This window comes from Triturus cristatus, chromosome 11 (assembly GCF_964204655.1).
Source record: "Triturus cristatus chromosome 11, aTriCri1.1, whole genome shotgun sequence".
In the NCBI taxonomy this organism is placed as follows: Eukaryota; Metazoa; Chordata; class Amphibia; order Caudata; family Salamandridae; genus Triturus; species Triturus cristatus.
The window spans coordinates 1,122,929,063-1,122,949,990 of NC_140594.1; the positions used below are offsets into that span (position 1 = coordinate 1,122,929,063).

General features: G+C 45.0%; 1 protein-coding gene across 1 annotated transcript in view; it reads right to left on the bottom strand.

The window, feature by feature from the left end:
* The window catches only part of LOC146786163 (uncharacterized), a 656,587-nt gene that overhangs the window by 175,218 nt on the left and 460,441 nt on the right, over nt 1–20,928 (bottom strand). The window contains exon 3 of the mRNA XM_085635693.1: nt 17,006–17,117. Coding sequence (XP_085491819.1) covers nt 17,006–17,117 — 112 coding nt within the window. The remainder of the gene's footprint in view (nt 1–17,005; nt 17,118–20,928) is intronic.

Genomic DNA, 20,928 nt, shown 5'->3' on the forward strand with positions numbered 1-20,928 from the left:
TGACCCAGATTGGCTTCGAAAACAGGGGTAAAGAGGACCCATCACACTACAGGGTTCTGGTGCAACTGCACCTGTTGCACTATTGGTAGCTACACTCATTCAATCTCAAGTGCTAGCAGCTCCTATGTTTCACAGATTTTTTTGTATTCTGGTTTTTGTGGTAGAAATAAACAGGATTGTCATCAAAACCAAAAAAGCCAGTCGCATGGATTTGTAAAAACCAGAAAGCTCTATGAGTTCTGCAGTCAGAGTCTTTCACCAGTTTAGCAGACCATTTTTTCAGAGGCCTTTTATTATCCAGCCTGGATTCTTTCACTCGTTTTACTGAGAGGTTTAATTGCAGGCTCCCCTCCTCCCTACCCCTGGGCACAAGTCCTCCCACCCCACAGGCTTTCAAATGGCACGCCCTTATGCACAGAAACATATACACTCCCAGGCACGTGTTCAATGGCAATCACACTGACATACATACACAGTCACTGGCACGCAGACAAACAAACGCGGACACCCGCACTCATACAAAGTAAACCTGCAACATAAATCACGTACCTGGGGCAGGCCTCTTCACCACGAGATGCCCAGCAGGGCCCACCATTTCCGGATGGCATAACTCTGGCAACCAGCTCATCAGAGCTAGGTCGAAGAGCTTCTACCCAATCAGAAGCAGGGATAGGGTTAGAGGTTAACTCCTTTTTCCGACTTCTGATAGGGTAAAAGGGTGCATGACGGACAAGCCCTGAAGCTCCCTGCGTGAAGCTAGTACAGCATGTCAGATATGTATTGCAATTGTGTGAGACCGGGCAGTAACAGCCCCCGCCTGACACATGCACAATACAACTAGTGATGCCCTCTGCTGCTGCCAACTGGACATTACAGCTCTTATATATGCAAACAAATGATCTGAGATTGTTTGTTTTCACGCAAAAGCTGTATGCAACACTTGACGCAATTATTTGCACAAAGAGGCAGTGGGTCGACGCCCTGGCGCCCCGCCCCCCCCATGGAGGAGCCGCTAATGCTGTTGCCCCTTACCTGTTAATTTATTTAATTATATTTTTGCAGCTTTTTATAGTGCAAACTGAACAAATATTTGAGTCCTTTACATAAGCTCCACTTTAGTACACAAGGCTGTGTGTGCAGTGTGGTGGGGAACAGGGCCTGGCTGCCAGTTTCATTTTAAGTAAGACAGACCTCCTGGCTTTGTCAAAGGGTCAAAACACCAAAATATAAGCGGCAGGGGGCCTCTTGGCATTCTAAAGTGGTCGGCACTCCAACATATATACAGCAGACCTATAGGCTTTCACAAAAAGTCACCAATAACTATGATCAAATGTATATTTGATCAATTTACACATTGCAATGTTTAATAAGAGGCATTATCACAGAATGTTTTCAATAAAGCATTTTAAAATGAAAACATTTAACATGTCTTTGAGTCTTTTTTCACATTTTCGGGGCATTTTTAGCACCAACCACAAGGGGACCCTACACTCCAGCTGGAGAGCATACAGCTGAAGCTGAGAGTGCTTTAAAAATATGATTTAAAAATCTCTTGGGGCCATAGATTTAATGACCCAGGAGACTTAGTGGGATTTTTATTTAATGTTGCTGGGTGGCTGCTGCACTTCTTACAGCCCCCCACTGTGAGAAGAAGTTGGCCTGGTATATGCTGTCCACATTTACAGTGGGCACCTTGCACCAGTCCAAACAACCCTTATTGATGATTAGGTTTAAGACAACCTTTATTGAAAGCTATCCTGGTGGTAGCTATGGAGAGCCGCCTTCAGGCTAAGTCTTAATGGAGTGTGAAGCAGTTTGGTTTACCAGATTATTATAACCTCTTGAATAACTAAATGAAAGGAGAACCACACAAGGTATATATATATATATATATATATATATATATATATATATGAAAAAAGAAGAGTTGCCTCAGGAGAAGGAGCCACACACGTCGAGTTGATACCTTTTAATTTGGGGATTGCAGAAGCATTACACCAGCACTCCAACACCAGTAATCGTGCCATACGCGTTTCGAGCCAACCGCTCTTGTTCACTGGCATACCGGAAACATAGCAGCATGAAAAAGTGCGCTGCAACCAAGGTTTAAATGTTCAGCCTCAATGGGCGTGTCCGCTGGTGCACCCTGGAAAATGCAGTCCACTTAAAATACTTTCCCCAGTGGGCGCCGCCATGCCAAAATAGTTCTTACCCAAGTGGGGTGTTGAAAGACAGCTCGGTTTCAGTCTCTGCAATGTCACATCCCCAAATTGGCCTCGATGCTCCGCAGGCATCTCAATACTCGTGACTCTGCGGACCTGCTGTAATAGGCAGTGGGGCTCCTTCGCGACTCGGGCCAGCCGCTAATATGAAAAAAGAAGAGTTGCCTCAGGAGAAGGAGCCACACACGTCGAGTTGATACCTTTTAATTTGGGGATTGCAGAAGCATTACACCAGCACTCCAACACCAGTAATCGTGCCATACGCGTTTCGAGCCAACCGCTCTTGTTCACTGGCATACCGGAAACATAGCAGCATGAAAAAGTGCGCTGCAACCAAGGTTTAAATGTTCAGCCTCAATGGGCGTGTCCGCTGGTGCACCCTGGAAAATGCAGTCCACTTAAAATACTTTCCCCAGTGGGCGCCGCCATGCCAAAATAGTTCTTACCCAAGTGGGGTGTTGAAAGACAGCTCGGTTTCAGTCTCTGCAATGTCACATCCCCAAATTGGCCTCGATGCTCCGCAGGCATCTCAATACTCGTGACTCTGCGGACCTGCTGTAATAGGCAGTGGGGCTCCTTCGCGACTCGGGCCAGCCGCTAATATGAAAAAAGAAGAGTTGCCTCAGGAGAAGGAGCCACACACGTCGAGTTGATACCTTTTAATTTGGGGATTGCAGAAGCATTACACCAGCACTCCAACACCAGTAATCGTGCCATACGCGTTTCGAGCCAACCGCTCTTGTTCACTGGCATACCGGAAACATAGCAGCATGAAAAAGTGCGCTGCAACCAAGGTTTAAATGTTCAGCCTCAATGGGCGTGTCCGCTGGTGCACCCTGGAAAATGCAGTCCACTTAAAATACTTTCCCCAGTGGGCGCCGCCATGCCAAAATAGTTCTTACCCAAGTGGGGTGTTGAAAGACAGCTCGGTTTCAGTCTCTGCAATGTCACATCCCCAAATTGGCCTCGATGCTCCGCAGGCATCTCAATACTCGTGACTCTGCGGACCTGCTGTAATAGGCAGTGGGGCTCCTTCGCGACTCGGGCCAGCCGCTAATATGAAAAAAGAAGAGTTGCCTCAGGAGAAGGAGCCACACACGTCGAGTTGATACCTTTTAATTTGGGGATTGCAGAAGCATTACACCAGCACTCCAACACCAGTAATCGTGCCATACGCGTTTCGAGCCAACCGCTCTTGTTCACTGGCATACCGGAAACATAGCAGCATGAAAAAGTGCGCTGCAACCAAGGTTTAAATGTTCAGCCTCAATGGGCGTGTCCGCTGGTGCACCCTGGAAAATGCAGTCCACTTAAAATACTTTCCCCAGTGGGCGCCGCCATGCCAAAATAGTTCTTACCCAAGTGGGGTGTTGAAAGACAGCTCGGTTTCAGTCTCTGCAATGTCACATCCCCAAATTGGCCTCGATGCTCCGCAGGCATCTCAATACTCGTGACTCTGCGGACCTGCTGTAATAGGCAGTGGGGCTCCTTCGCGACTCGGGCCAGCCGCTAATATGAAAAAAGAAGAGTTGCCTCAGGAGAAGGAGCCACACACGTCGAGTTGATACCTTTTAATTTGGGGATTGCAGAAGCATTACACCAGCACTCCAACACCAGTAATCGTGCCATACGCGTTTCGAGCCAACCGCTCTTGTTCACTGGCATACCGGAAACATAGCAGCATGAAAAAGTGCGCTGCAACCAAGGTTTAAATGTTCAGCCTCAATGGGCGTGTCCGCTGGTGCACCCTGGAAAATGCAGTCCACTTAAAATACTTTCCCCAGTGGGCGCCGCCATGCCAAAATAGTTCTTACCCAAGTGGGGTGTTGAAAGACAGCTCGGTTTCAGTCTCTGCAATGTCACATCCCCAAATTGGCCTCGATGCTCCGCAGGCATCTCAATACTCGTGACTCTGCGGACCTGCTGTAATAGGCAGTGGGGCTCCTTCGCGACTCGGGCCAGCCGCTAATATGAAAAAAGAAGAGTTGCCTCAGGAGAAGGAGCCACACACGTCGAGTTGATACCTTTTAATTTGGGGATTGCAGAAGCATTACACCAGCACTCCAACACCAGTAATCGTGCCATACGCGTTTCGAGCCAACCGCTCTTGTTCACTGGCATACCGGAAACATAGCAGCATGAAAAAGTGCGCTGCAACCAAGGTTTAAATGTTCAGCCTCAATGGGCGTGTCCGCTGGTGCACCCTGGAAAATGCAGTCCACTTAAAATACTTTCCCCAGTGGGCGCCGCCATGCCAAAATAGTTCTTACCCAAGTGGGGTGTTGAAAGACAGCTCGGTTTCAGTCTCTGCAATGTCACATCCCCAAATTGGCCTCGATGCTCCGCAGGCATCTCAATACTCGTGACTCTGCGGACCTGCTGTAATAGGCAGTGGGGCTCCTTCGCGACTCGGGCCAGCCGCTAATATGAAAAAAGAAGAGTTGCCTCAGGAGAAGGAGCCACACACGTCGAGTTGATACCTTTTAATTTGGGGATTGCAGAAGCATTACACCAGCACTCCAACACCAGTAATCGTGCCATACGCGTTTCGAGCCAACCGCTCTTGTTCACTGGCATACCGGAAACATAGCAGCATGAAAAAGTGCGCTGCAACCAAGGTTTAAATGTTCAGCCTCAATGGGCGTGTCCGCTGGTGCACCCTGGAAAATGCAGTCCACTTAAAATACTTTCCCCAGTGGGCGCCGCCATGCCAAAATAGTTCTTACCCAAGTGGGGTGTTGAAAGACAGCTCGGTTTCAGTCTCTGCAATGTCACATCCCCAAATTGGCCTCGATGCTCCGCAGGCATCTCAATACTCGTGACTCTGCGGACCTGCTGTAATAGGCAGTGGGGCTCCTTCGCGACTCGGGCCAGCCGCTAATATGAAAAAAGAAGAGTTGCCTCAGGAGAAGGAGCCACACACGTCGAGTTGATACCTTTTAATTTGGGGATTGCAGAAGCATTACACCAGCACTCCAACACCAGTAATCGTGCCATACGCGTTTCGAGCCAACCGCTCTTGTTCACTGGCATACCGGAAACATAGCAGCATGAAAAAGTGCGCTGCAACCAAGGTTTAAATGTTCAGCTTCAATGGGCGTGTCCGCTGGTGCACCCTGGAAAATGCAGTCCACTTAAAATACTTTCCCCAGTGGGCGCCGCCATGCCAAAATAGTTCTTACCCAAGTGGGGTGTTGAAAGACAGCTCGGTTTCAGTCTCTGCAATGTCACATCCCCAAATTGGCCTCGATGCTCCGCAGGCATCTCAATACTCGTGACTCTGCGGACCTGCTGTAATAGGCAGTGGGGCTCCTTCGCGACTCGGGCCAGCCGCTAATATGAAAAAAGAAGAGTTGCCTCAGGAGAAGGAGCCACACACGTCGAGTTGATACCTTTTAATTTGGGGATTGCAGAAGCATTACACCAGCACTCCAACACCAGTAATCGTGCCATACGCGTTTCGAGCCAACCGCTCTTGTCCACTGCCTATTACAGCAGGTCCGCAGAGTCACGAGTATTGAGATGCCTGCGGAGCATCGAGGCCAATTTGGGGATGTGACATTGCAGAGACTGAAACCGAGCTGTCCTTCAACACCCCACTTGGGTAAGAACTATTTTGGCATGGCGGCGCCCACTGGGGAAAGTATTTTAAGTGGACTGCATTATCCAGGGTGCACCAGCGGACACGCCCATTGAGGCTGAACATTTAAACCTTGGTTGCAGCGCACTTTTTCATGCTGCTATGTTTCCGGTATGCCAGTGAACAAGAGCGGTTGGCTCGAAACGCGTATGGCACGATTACTGGTGTTGGAGTGCTGGTGTAATGCTTCTGCAATCCCCAAATTAAAAGGTATCAACTCGACGTGTGTGGCTCCTTCTCCTGAGGCAACTCTTCTTTTTTCATATTAGCGGCTGGCCCGAGTCGCGAAGGAGCCCCACTGCCTATTACAGCAGGTCCGCAGAGTCACGAGTATTGAGATGCCTGCGGAGCATCGAGGCCAATTTGGGGATGTGACATTGCAGAGACTGAAACCGAGCTGTCCTTCAACACCCCACTTGGGTAAGAACTATTTTGGCATGGCGGCGCCCACTGGGGAAAGTATTTTAAGTGGACTGCATTATCCAGGGTGCACTAGCGGACACGCCCATTGAGGCTGAACATTTAAACCTTGGTTGCAGCGCACTTTTTCATGCTGCTATGTTTCCGGTATGCCAGTGAACAAGAGCGGTTGGCTCGAAACGCGTATGGCACGATTACTGGTGTTGGAGTGCTGGTGTAATGCTTCTGCAATCCCCAAATTAAAAGGTATCAACTCGACGTGTGTGGCTCCTTCTCCTGAGGCAACTCTTCTTTTTTCATATTAGCGGCTGGCCCGAGTCGCGAAGGAGCCCCACTGCCTATTACAGCAGGTCCGCAGAGTCACGAGTATTGAGATGCCTGCGGAGCATCGAGGCCAATTTGGGGATGTGACATTGCAGAGACTGAAACCGAGCTGTCCTTCAACACCCCACTTGGGTAAGAACTATTTTGGCATGGCGGCGCCCACTGGGGAAAGTATTTTAAGTGGACTGCATTATCCAGGGTGCACTAGCGGACACGCCCATTGAGGCTGAACATTTAAACCTTGGTTGCAGCGCACTTTTTCATGCTGCTATGTTTCCGGTATGCCAGTGAACAAGAGCGGTTGGCTCGAAACGCGTATGGCACGATTACTGGTGTTGGAGTGCTGGTGTAATGCTTCTGCAATCCCCAAATTAAAAGGTATCAACTCGACGTGTGTGGCTCCTTCTCCTGAGGCAACTCTTCTTTTTTCATATATATATATATATATATATATGTATAATATATGTATTTAGTTCTAAACACGCTCTTCTTTTTTTTAAGTTTGAGTTTATTGAAACCAGAAAATATAGAATAATGATACAATCAAAAAACAATTGAACTATAATTAAAATACAAGATAAAGGATAAGAAATATAAAGGTTACAATAAACATTATGTCCTAGATTAAAGAAAAAAGAAAAGGAAGGGTGGAGGGAAGGGGTGAGAAGCAATAACATCTATCATCGAAAAGGGATATGATGAAGGATGAAAACTGTATGATTAAACATTGTATGTAATGAAGAAAAACTAAGAAAAAGATATAATCATATATTCATGTAAATGTGAAATATGATAACCGTTCTAGATTGATAGACAAAAAAAGACAACGAAACAACATCATGGCGGTTTACGGACATTGTCCGACGTACTCCCAATAGCAGTGGTGGAAGCGTTTGAGAAAGCAAAGTCAGATAAATATGTGGTGAGAAGAAACCATAATAAATCTCTTTTAATTGCTAGAGAAATAGGAGTGACAGTTAGTATCTAGTCTATGATGAAAACACAGGGCGTTCCACCAGGCTTTGTAAGTGACTTTATCTGCCTGTTTCCAATTAGAGGTGATTAAGTGTAGGGCAATCGCTATTAACAAATCTATCAGCTGAAAGTTTGATGGGGATTGAGGCCAAGAAGGGGATAGGGAACCTAGAAAAATATTTGATAAGGAAAAGGGGACCTTGGTTTTAAAAATTTTATTAATTTGAGACCAAACTAAATGCCAAAATTTGTCAATGTTAGGACAGTCGAATAGCATGTGTTTTAGGTCAACATTTGAGAAAGGGCAAAACCAGCATGTTGACGGTGTAGTAGAGGAGAAGGAAGCTAAAATCGCAGGTGAATATAATAAGCGTTGGTAAACAAAATAAAGAGTTTGGGTAGTATTAGCTGCTCGTGAGGTCTTATGGATCTTTAACCACAATTTATCCCAAACGGCGACAGTCCAACATTGCGATAGATCTCTTTCCCATGCCAATTCAGTCTTTGATTTAAGCCTTCCTGAAGGTTATCAGAGACATTTGTAAAGAGAAGGTGCAGAAGGGGAAGTGGACAATAAAGGGAATAACGTAGAGCATGTCATAGGAAGCGATGGGAGAGAAGGAAGTAATGAAAGATATTGATGAAGAGAAGGGAGTAAAAGGTCATATTGCTTCTTAAAAGAATTAGGAAGGGCAAATGTATATTGAAGGTCAGAAAATGATAAAGGGTTATTATCAGACAAAAGTTGAGAGATCCATATCAGGCCTTTAGATTTCCATAATTTCCAATAAAAGGTACGATTTTTAATGCGTAGCAGTTTATTGTGCCAAATAGGTTGTTGAGATAGGGAAGTAACGGAGGGATAGAAGGAGGGAAGGAGAGGAGCCAAAAGTTTGTGAGTATGAGAAATAACAGAGGAACGCAAAAAGGAGGTGTTAGCGGAGAAAGCAAGAGTTTCCAAAAATTTGAAGGGGGAAGTGAAGAATTTTTCGATGGACAACCATACCGGAGGGTGTGTAAAAGAGTCAGAAGAAAGCCAGTGAGAGGCTTGTTTTAAAGAAAACGAATAGTGATACGATTTGAAGTCAGGAAATTTAAGTCCTCCGTTTGATTTATCCTTCTTAAGAGTGGATAGAGCTATGCGAGAGGGTTTGTTTTTCCAAAGAAATCTTAATAAAATGCGATCTATTCTTTTGATGTAGTATCCCGCTATATGTACAGGAATCATTGAGAGAGAATATAAGACAAGGGGAGAAAGCATCATCTTAATAGAGTCTAACCTACCCCACCACGAAAGAAAAAGGGGATGCCATTTAGTAATTGAGTTATTGAGTTTCTTAGTGATATGATCAAAATTCAATTTTAAGGTTTCTGAGATCGTTGGGGAAAACCACAGTCCTAAGTATTTCAATTTAGAGGACTGCCAGGAAAATCCTGTTTGACTGAAATAGTGTCTGAGACACAGGACATTAAGGGGCAAAACCTCACATTTGTCTCCATTGAGGCGATACCCCGAAAGTTTTGAGAAAGCATCAACCTGAGAAAGGAAGGAAGGTATAGAAGTAACTGGGTTGGAACAATATAGGAGAACATCATCTGCATAAACAGACATTTTAACTTGATGGGAACCTAGTTGAAAGCCTGTGATTTGAGTATCTTGTCTAATTCTGGTTAAAAAAGGTTCTAATGCAACTACAAACAATAGAGGGGATAGGGGGCAACCCTGACGTACTCCTCTAAAAAGAGAAAAGGAGTCTGAGACTTTACCATTAGCAAAAATAGACGCTTTGGGACCAGAGTATAATAAAGAAATCAAAGAGATTAGTTTAGGAGGAAACCCTATCCATTTTAGAGCATGGAACATAAAGTCCTAACTGATCCTATCGAAGGCTTTCTCAGCATATAGCGCAATGGCAGCAAGGGGGTAATCGATAGAAGGAGCCTTGCTAAGTATATTAAAAAAGACTCTAGAATTATCAGTGGATAGTCGACCTTTTACAAAGCCCGACTGTTCAGGACCAATAAGTTCAGGCAAAACAGGATCGATACGTAAGGCAAGGATTTTTGCAAAGATTTTGTAATCCGTATTAACTAAAGATATGGGGCGATAATTTTTGCAAAAGGAAGGGTCTTTATTCTCCTTTGGAATTAAACAAATCATAGCATCCTGAAAAGTACCTTGAGAGGATCCACTTGTAATAAAGGAGTTAAATAAGAGGAGGAGTTTTGGGAGAAGAAGCTTAGAAAAATGTCCATAAAATTCAATGGTGAATCCGTCAGGGCCAGGGGTTTTACCTCGTTTCAGTATTGAAACAGCATGGGAAATTTCTGCCAAAGTAATATCTGCTTGTAGCGAATCAAAGTCAATATGGTGAGAAGAGGGGGAACTAATTGATTGAAAATATGCAGACAGATCAGACTGAAGTGGTTGGGATTCTGGAGTGTAAAGATTTTTATAAAAGGAGACAAATTCATTTAAAATATCTTCGTCTTTAAGAAGAATATCGCCATTGGAACTAGTGAGGGAATCTATTTTAGTTCTATCGCGACGCCCTTTTAAATAATTAGCTAATAATTTCCCCATTTTATTCTGGCCTCCGTAATAACGGGCACTGCTTTTTAGGAGATAAGAAGAGGCCGCCTCTGTAGATAACTTATTAAAAGTGATCTTGGCGGTAATAAGTTCTTTTAAAGCAGTTTCAGTAGAGGAATGATAGTAAGCATACTCTAGTTTTTTGATTTTGGCAAGTAATTGAGTTGAGTGCCTTTCAAAACTTTTTTTCTTCTGAGAGACAAAATTAATGATGAAACCTCTTGCAGCTGCTTTGAAAGAATCCCAAATCATAGTAGGAGAGGAATCAGGAGTGGTATTTATTTTTAAAAAACTCTGAGGCAAAAGAACTGAATTGGCTAGAGAAATTAGGAGTGACAAAGGGATAGGGAGCAAAAAAAGAGAGGCACGGGCAAAAACCAAAAATATTTGTTAAAAGAACCCTCACTCACCAACCTAGTTGGTGACATGCTTCATCATCGGGTTCCCACCAGAGAGGCCGAATGCCTCTCTGGTGTGCTGCGACGCCTGTGTTACAGCGGAGCGGGTTTCTGGTTGTGAAGGGAAGTGAGATTAAAAGGTGAATGATTTTAACCAATGACAAGTTTATTCTTGGCAAATCAAAAACCAATAAAAACGTGAATTGGGCAAGTTCTGGCCAGTGATGTTGACCAGGGCTTGACCAATTTTTAGGTCGACATGTTTCTGCTTATGGTGCCTATTCGGCTAAGCTTTCATCAGGACCAAGGTAGTCTCCACGGCGGTATGCACACTCTTCAGTGTGCATACCTTCGGTAGCAGGACTGTATGTATTTGACTTTGAGAGCAAATTCATCCTAACGCCACAAAACCCTTTTTCGTCCAATATTTTCTTTTGGAAAAGATATATTGATGACGTCTTGATCATCTGGCAGGGATCTGAGGATTCCCTCCTTGATTTCTACAACTGGGTGAACGAATGCGATCCTCACCTAAATTTCACACATTCTCACAATAAAGAGGAAATGATCTTCTTGGATGTGGTAATTAACAGGGTGGGCGATATCCTTCAAACTAAAACCCACCACAAACCAACTGCAAAAAACAACTTACTGCATTTTACCAGCTACCACCCTCGTCCATTGAGGGAAAACCTGCCGTTTGGTCAATACCTACGGCTCCGTCGTAATTGCAGCGAGGTCTCAATGTACAAAAAGCAAGCCAATGATCTTACTGCCAAATTGAAAGATCGTGGATACCCTACCAAAATACTGGCAAAAAGTAACAAACGAGCTCGCAACCAGAACAGAGAAGCTCTACTGGAAGTTTACGAGAAAGGTGATCAGGACACTACACCTCTCACCTGCGTCACAACTTACAACGCAGCTTCAAACGCGGTGAGCAAATCCATAAAGAAAAATTGGCATATACTGACAAGTAATAAACATGACTGGGAGAAGCCTTTATTCTCTTATAAGAGAGCAAGAAGTATTAAGGACTCCCTTGTACATACCCGTCCGAAAGTTCAAGAAAGAAACCAAGATCAGTCCATTACCAGTACATGGGGCCTTTCGCCCATTGTGGGCCACTACCCCTGTGGGTCATGTAGTGTTTGCCATTTGACTTCCCCATCTAAATACCTCCTACTGGAACAAGGCAAACAATGGACACAGAGAATGCACACCAATTGCAACTCCACCGATGTGGTCTACATGATCACTTGCCCTTGTGGACTGAGGTACGTCGGAATGACGAGCAGAAAGATAAAACAGCGAATTTGCGAACATCGCAGCACCATCCGATGTCGCAAACTGAGCACTAAATTGGCGGAACATTACCTACAGTTGAACCATACCACGAATGACATGAGATGGACGGTAATCGAGAAACTCAAGCCTGGAGCAAACAACCAACAACTGCTATTTGAAAAAGAACAACGCTGGGTTTACCGTTTATCTACTCATCTCCAAGGACTGAATGATAATATTCCATGGGGTTCCATATTGAAAAACTGATTCCATTATACACGACATCAACTCCTTAGTAGCCTCCGTGTAGTTCTTTTATGCACACACTGCATTGTGTGTTGTGACAGCATAGAGGACCAACTCCTCTGGTTATGCTGCCCTCAGTTTGTACGCACGATGCGATACCAACTCGGGTATACTAACATCTAGAGAAGAGTGTTTATCTGCATCATACATATATGCACATAACAATTCACAAACCGGGGTTCAGACATCGATATTATATGCTTCGATTGGTAGCATATGACAGATCAAACACACCTACCCAAAAGAACCTCCTTCTCTTGGCGAAAGCCAATAAGATTCCAACTCTCACACTCGTCATTACCCGCCCCTCCTTCTACACTAATCACGAGGACTCAACCAATGGCAGGGATTTTCCGCATTCGGATTCACCCACCTTATTGGACCACACGTACTTAGAAACCATCACGTGATTAGAACCAGGAAGTATTTACTTCCGTGTTCACCGCACCATTACCAAGATCCGGGCCGAGGAGGACAGATCGAGGTTGATCGCGGGAGTGTGCGAGCATGGAAGTAAGTTGACGAATCGCTAAGACACCGCAGCAGGTTCCCTCCTAAATCCCATTCCAAAAGCAGATGATAACAGCTACGATCTGCTTTTTTTATCTCGCCAGATACTATAGCTCACTACCCCCCTCCCGGACCCATGATGTTAGTAACAACAACAGCATAAGTAAGAGGGCTATTTGGTTTTTTCATGCAGCTATTTTTAATGTGAGACATGCTTTGGAGCAACGGCGCCTGGCAAACACCACAGACGCTTGTTTTTAGCATGCCACTTCACGAGTTCGCTATATGTTTGACATACACTCCGGCCAACTAGCCACTACGATTGCACCTTGTCAATAGTGCAGACATCACTAAGTAATCGTAATTAGACGCCTATTCCTTCCTCTTCCCCGTTGGCGTGCTTTATAGCTATCACCACTGGAATCACTAGCTGTCGAACCATCAAAGGAACTGTCCGTATTGTAGTCATTTCTTGAAGGTGGGGTGTAGTCTGGGCTAGTGTATGGATAAGCCTTTGTATAGGACCATCTTGTTAAATCCTTCTGGAATTTTTGTGCTTTAGACTGCGTGAGAGAGTCCTTGTATTCATTAATCTCTTTGTTCAATTCGTCCAATCGTTTTTTGTAGCCAGTTAAAGTAGTTCTGAAGTGGGTTTCCGTAAGTTGGATCTCTACCATAATAGCCTCCGAGAGCCTTAGTGCTGTTTTTATTATAAGCACTAACCAATCCCTGGTACAGTGCCAGGCGATCTGTGCCCATTCTTTTCTGAATTGTGCATCATCCAGAAAAATGCGAGGGGCGTTTGTAACTAACAGACCTTTGGGTGCTATGTTGTTTCTTAAGTACTCAGTGAGAATTGTGCCATGGAGAATGGTGCGTATTCGCCCTCTTTTTTGTTCGCTCAATTTATCCCATTCTGTGGTTTGCGAGATTGTTTGGGCGATCGAGGGGTCAGAAAAAAGTGAGGGGTCTGCCAAAAGGGCATCCACCTCTTCATTCGAGTAAGAGAGGCCAAGGTTATCCATGCTGCTATAAGTAGAGTCGCTAAAGTAAGGCAAGGCTAGGGAGTTAACCCTCGCAGCTGTGCGCTGCAAAATATCTCAAAAACAACGAGAGGGTGAGGGACTATCACTCTTGTTCCCCCAGATTAAATCAATTAAACAACAAAAGAGTGACAAAGGGATAGGGAGCAAAAAAAGAGAGGCACGGGCAAAAACCAAAAATATTTGTTAAAAGAACCCTCACTCACCAACCTAGTTGGTGACATGCTTCATCATCGGGTTCCCACCAGAGAGGCCGAATGCCTCTCTGGTGTGCTGCGACGCCTGTGTTACAGCGGAGCGGGTTTCTGGTTGTGAAGGGAAGTGAGATTAAAAGGTGAATGATTTTAACCAATGACAAGTTTATTCTTGGCAAATCAAAAACCAATAAAAACGTGAATTGGGCAAGTTCTGGCCAGTGATGTTGACCAGGGCTTGACCAATTTTTAGGTCGACATGTTTCTGCTTATGGTGCCTATTCGGCTAAGCTTTCATCAGGACCAAGGTAGTCTCCACGGCGGTATGCACACTCTAAGGCGCACCCTGACCTGTGGAGGTCCTATAAAGGCATCAATATCGTTGGATACCGCCTGTTCAAAAGCTGTAATCTCCGGTGGAATAGCATAAGGAGGCGGGGTGAAGGTGGATTTTACCTTCAACCCTGTATCACTTTGTAGCGGCTGGGTATTATCCAGAGGCTGTTTTTCAAAGAAACTCTTCAGTTTCAGTTTCCTGAAGAAACTCGAGAGTTCACATTTCAGTTTGAATTTATCGAAGCGGGCTGTAGGTACAAAACCTAGTCCCTTTTCCAAGACTGATGTCTCATCTGGTGTCAGTACCACTGAGGAGAGATTTGTGATCAAACTCTTTGGTTGCTGGGGCCTGCTCGTGGTGCCTTGCTCCGTGTGTTGTCCCCCACTGATTCGTCCTGTTGCCATTGGACTTGGGTTTGTCCTCTTCTCCGTCCGCGGCCTCTTCTGCCCCTCTCTAAAAAAGGGGGGCGGTACTGATTCTGTTGGTATTGGGGATGTGGTAGGAAGCCAGGGTTCCAACCCATCATAGGGTGAAATGGTGGGGGTTGGAAAGATGATTGCTGGAAGGGATGCCAGGTCTGGTTGTTATATTGTCGCCTATTCCTTCCTCTTCCCCGTTGGCGTGCTTTATAGCTATCACCACTGGAATCACTAGCTGTCGAACCATCAAAGACGCTTGTTTTTAGCATGCCACTTCACGAGTTCGCTATATGTTTGACATACACTCCGGCCAACTAGCCACTACGATTGCACCTTGTCAATAGTGCAGACATCACTAAGTAATCGTAATTAGACACAAATAGTGCTTTCTATTCTTATAATTATCAGTCCACACTTTCACTAGTAAAAGATACAACGAATAATCACTCGTACTGCGGTCTTGCTGGCTAATATTGCTACCAATAGACCCTTTCTCGTTGTACAGCACGGCTCCACAAAATGTTTGTTCAGTCAAGCACGTTTGTAACTGCAATCAAACAATGTTTTGTCTTTGTATGTTTCTTTATATGTGGTTCGTCTGTCCCATTTCTTTTTCAGACATTCTGAGCCCCGGATAATAGGAGGCTCCTGGGTAAAACCGTGAGTTTTACCTTTTGATCTCCACAGGTCAGGGTGCGCCTTAGAGTGTGCATACCGCCGTGGAGACTACCTTGGTCCTGATGAAAGCTTAGCCGAATAGGCACCATAAGCAGAAACATGTCGACCTAAAAATTGGTCAAGCCCTGGTCAACATCACTGGCCAGAACTTGCCCAATTCACGTTTTTATTGGTTTTTGATTTGCCAAGAATAAACTTGTCATTGGTTAAAATCATTCACCTTTTAATCTCACTTCCCTTCACAACCAGAAACCCGCTCCGCTGTAACACAGGCGTCGCAGCACACCAGAGAGGCATTCGGCCTCTCTGGTGGGAACCCGATGATGAAGCATGTCACCAACTAGGTTGGTGAGTGAGGGTTCTTTTAACAAATATTTTTGGTTTTTGCCCGTGCCTCTCTTTTTTTGCTCCCTATCCCTTTGTCACTCTTTTGTTGTTTAATTGATTTAATCTGGGGGAACAAGAGTGATAGTCCCTCACCCTCTCGTTGTTTTTGAGGTAGAGAAATTAGGATCCACAAGCAAAGAATTATTAAATCGCCATCGTCCACCAGCCTGGTTATGGGGAATCAAGTCAAAATCAACAAAAACCGGGGCGTGATCTGAGACTAAAATGGACCCTATTTTAGAATGGAGTACGTGTTGAGTTAATGATTTGCTTAGAAAAAGATAGTCAATACGAGATTGTGATTTATGTGGGGGGGAAAAATAACTATACTCTCGGAGGTCTGGGTGGCAGAGTCTCCAGATGTCAACTAAAGATTTCCTAAGTATTGTAGAAGTAAATTGTGAGTGCATTTTATTAGGTATAAATTTGACTGAGGGATTCCTATCTAAAAAGGGATCAAAAATTTGATTACAGTCTCCGCCAAAAATAATATAGTCATCATCAATTGAAAGTAACTTGTCAGAAATATGCAACCAAAAGGTATTGTCAACAGAAACTGGAGCATAAACATTAAAGAAAACCAACGGTATATTGTCTATAAGTAACTTAACAATAACCCAGCGGCCATCAGAGTCAATTTCTTGGGAAATAACTGAAACATTGAATTTTTTATGAGATAAAATAAGAACGCCATTTTTCTTACCCAAGGCTGGGGAAGAAAACACATTGCCTACCCAACATTTCTTCAGTGTAGATGCTTCAGTGTCAGAAAGATGGGTTTCTTGGAGTAGAGCAATGTCAGTTTTTAATCTGGCTAAGTGGGGTAATACTCGTTGTCTTTTAATCGGATTATTCAACCCTTTAATATTCCATGTGGTAACTCTGAATTTAGCTGGAAATAGCTGACATCGTTAAATCATGAACATACAATGCAAAAATCAGTTGTGAGATAACATTTAGTAAATGAACGAAAGCCCACAAATGTACCAACGAGAAGGCAAAAAGGAATGAAAATAAAAACATTACTATTGATAAACATAAAAGAAGAGGAGAATAGTAAGTGAAAGGAATACAGTTGCGGGTAGACAGAAAAAGAGAGAAAAGAATAAAGAAAATGGAATAAGAAAAGAATGAATAAGAAGAAAAGAAGGAGAAAAGGGGAAAAGAAAAAGGGGGAGGGGGGAGGAGCAAGACAAAAGAGGAAGGAAAGAACCTTACAGAAAAACAACTAAAAAGGAACAAAAAGAACATATGAATATGAAACATACTTACAAGGAGAGGATTCAAGGAAACAAGAGGGGAGGGGTGAGGCCACATGACACAGACGACATCGGAATGGGCCAAACGGAGGACGAGGGGCAATACGCAATAAGGGTAAGAATACCTGTGGGAGTGAAAGATAATGAAAACGATGAAACATTTAGTGTAACAAATAAAAACTAAAGCAAACAATAAAATGAAACAAAGCGACTTAATACTTTAAAGAGGTAGGACAAAATTGCAAGCATATCATAAATCTAGGGAAAAAAGCATATATAAGATAAGTAATGCTAGAGAAAAGAAGTTGGAAGTGAAAAATCTGAAAGAAGAAAAAAACATAATGTCAGGTTATGACTGAAGATTGAGATCCTGAAGAATCCATAGCCCCCGTTTTGCTAAAATTTATGAAACTCTGTAGTTGTAGTGGATCTTCATATGTTGTGGTTTTATTATTTTACGTGACCTTAAAAAGACAAGGATGAAAAAGACCATAGCGTGCGCCCATGGAGCGGAGGTCAGATCTCATATTAAGAAAGGCCTTACGCCTGTTGGCAGTAGACTTGGCGTAATCTTGTGCAAAAAACAGGGTCGAGCCGGACCAGGTGATGCGTTGAGAAGATTTGACCGCTGATAGAACCTTTAACAAATCTGTATATTCCAAGAAGTATAGAATAACACCTCTTGGCCTCTGCGAAGATGAAGCAGTCGAGGAAAGGCGGCCTAATCTATGGGCTCGTTGGATGTTGAGTGTAGTGCCTTCTGGCATACGAAGGAGCTTAGGAAGAAAAGATTTAAAGAAGGCAGGAGGGTCTGATCCTTCTGACCCTTCCCCCAAGCCATAAATACGCAGGTTATTCCGCCTATTGCGATTTTCAAGGTCCTCGACTTGCCGCTGGAGAGCAGATACATGAGATTGAAGCTGAGAGACGTTAGAGGTGGTATCTTTAAAAGAGGACATAGTAGATTCAACTGCGGTAATTCTTGCGTCAAGTTGAGACCAAGTATCGGTAAGAGTTTGTAATTTGTTATTCGTTTCCTCCATAAAGGGCCGAAGGGCCCTAATTTCCTCCAACAGCGTCTCCATGGAGACAGGTGAGGTTGTTTTAGGTGGAGAAGGAGGGTTTTGTTTTAAACGCTTGGTAACAGATTTTCCAGAAGGTGCAGGTGAGGGAGAAGGTTCCATGCTTGTCGCAAAGACTTGAGGCGTAGTTAACGAAAAATCCTCCAGTTTGGAGAAGGCAGTGAAAATTTTTGAGTTCTTGATGAAGATTTGTTTAGGTGCGGGGTGTTTGAAAAGAGTTCCTTTTGTTCTACCCATAAAATTCAGCCCAAGCGCAGGGTCTAGATTAAACGGGCACAAGCTCAACCAGAGACAAATAAAGGAGGTCGCAGAAAAAATTCAAAAATATAACAGTCCTGACAGAACGCGCAGCAACAACTTAAATATCGTGTGGAAAGGCCACTTCAATGAAAAATAAAAAACTGATGAGGTAACTCACTGTGGGCGGTAATCCTTAATGCAAAGGAGAAGAAACAAACATTGCATCTCAGTGAGCACCTGTGTAGGCTGCAGAGATAAGGGGTGGATTACAAAATGGCTGCCATGGTTATTTTCCTCAGGAGATTTTGAATAAAGTTTGATATGAGGGCAGCAGCATCTGGGAAGATATTCTAAGGCAAAATGATGTAAAGTACTTTGGGTAGAACAGCTTTAAAGTGGCTCCATAAGATCAGGAGGAGCCTCCACAGAGGCGAAGGCTCCGTAATGCAAGTCCATAGAAAAAACAAAATGGCGGCCGAGATATTGCGGGCTGCCAAAAAGAAACTCACGGCAATAAAAACATCATTTCCCAGTATAGAATTGAAGCAGCAGAGGTCGCGCACCGATCAGCAGGTGTTCCGACGTCTTGTAGAGCCCTTCACTCCGCGAGAAGAATGCAGGAAGCGCGTTACCGCCAAGCCGCCACGGAGAGCTTCACCCGAACGCCGCCATGCATCTCGGGCGCCAAGCCACGCCCCCCTAAACACTCTCTTCTAACCTCTTTATAAGATTAGAGAGCAAGGCACACAATAATACAGTTCTAAAACGACAGTAAATAGCACAATATACAATGGGCCCCAGGGGGAGACCAAACCATATATTAAGAAAGTGGTATAAGAACCACGACTTGACTAGACACAGTGCCTAGAGCACGTAGAATCGCTGGGACCCCAAGGAACCACCCATGGTAGTGACACAGGGGACCCACGGGGGACGCGTGCAGTATGAGAACACAGCCGCGAGCTCCGTACAATCCTATGGGAAAGTCGCAGTTGGAATTTTAGAGTTTAAGGACACTTAGGAGAGGACTTAGAGCAAACCCTTTCAGACTTAGAAGGTTCTAAGGCCAGCACCCATGTGAGCACTTGAGTACTCGTGTTACCTAACCCAGGGAAGCCGGGTGCATAGGTGTCAAATGGTGTCGGGAATCTTCGATGACGTCAATGGAGAGTTGCTGCAAAGTGCTGCTGCCGTGGAAAGGAAAAGTGTCCGGTGTGATCCAAGCCTGGATCGAAGATGTGAAGAACCTGAAAGCAGAGGGGACAGAGGCTGGGTCACTTGCCAGTGACCAGGGACATGATAGACGAATGCCCACCGATGTCGGGTGTTTCAGGTGCGATGAGGTAAAACTTGACTCTACTGCCACGGAGACCAGGAAGCGTCGATGACAACCACAGTCTGCAGGCGAGCTGTCCCACGAAGGATGTCCGGTGCTGGGGGGTCGGTGTCAAGATTGTAGACCAACAAGCCTTGGCAACGGCAACACATGCTGTGAGAGTAAAACGGCTTTGGTGTGGACCAGCAAGGTCCTGTGGACTCCCCAAGCAATGGAAAGTCAGGGCACATCTGGAACAATCAGGTAAGTCCATTGAAAGTTAAAGTACCATTCTCAGGGACCCACAAGTCTCCGGACAAGGGATCGCGAAGGGACCTCAAGAGGAATCACTAGATACCAGCCCACGGGTCACTCGAGGAGTTTACGCCAGCAATCTAAAGAGGAATCACTGCTCGGGGTCTGGACTACATGTATACCAAAGCACAGCCTCAGGGATTGCCAAGAAGCATATGCTGCTGCAAATGTGCACGGTGTCCAGGGGTTCGGGTTGCAGGGTCCCCACAATGGCTTTGGATCTCAGGGTTGCTGAGAGCACGGACCGGCCTCGACGAAGCTTGGAAACCCACCTCCGGTGTTGCAAAGTCTTCAGAGTCCAACAGTTGCAAACCGGATAGATGTGTCTTTGGTGCCTGCCTTTCAGGGGAGTAACTCCTTTACTCCAAGGGAGATTCTTCGGTCATCCAACATCATGTAGATAGTAGAAGTTCTGGGATTCTGTAGAAGAGTTTCATCCAGGTAAATCTAAAGTCCTGTAGTCAGGGTTTCTACTTTATACCCAAGGAAGGGGTGGGACAAACTCTGGGGACTCACCTATGGGAGGGTCGGGACAGAGGGGTGGCTACACCCATGTCCTTTGTCCAGTTTCACGCCAGAGCAGGGGTTGAGTGCCCCTGCAAGCGGTTTGAGCTGGACTATGCACAGGGAAACCAAATATGCCCCCAGTGCAAACATCAAAGCACTCTTGGAGTGCGCCCACCCAGCCCCAATACACTAAAGCCTGTCTGGGAGGTGGTCACACCTCCCTGTGACAGGAAACCTATTGTCCAGGCCTCCCCTGCCGGAGTTTCATCCAGCAGAAGGAGGGCAGACTCGAGTCTGTGGCTGGCAGCATCCATTTTGTGATGCCAGGGTCTGTGAAGCTGGTACCGGGTGTACCAGTGAAGTCATGGTTCTCCCCCTGGTAGGGTGGAATCATACCTCACCCGCCAGTTACTGGTGGGGAGGTATGATTCCAAGGTGTTTGACACCAAACACGACATGTTTCCATGCAGCCATTCC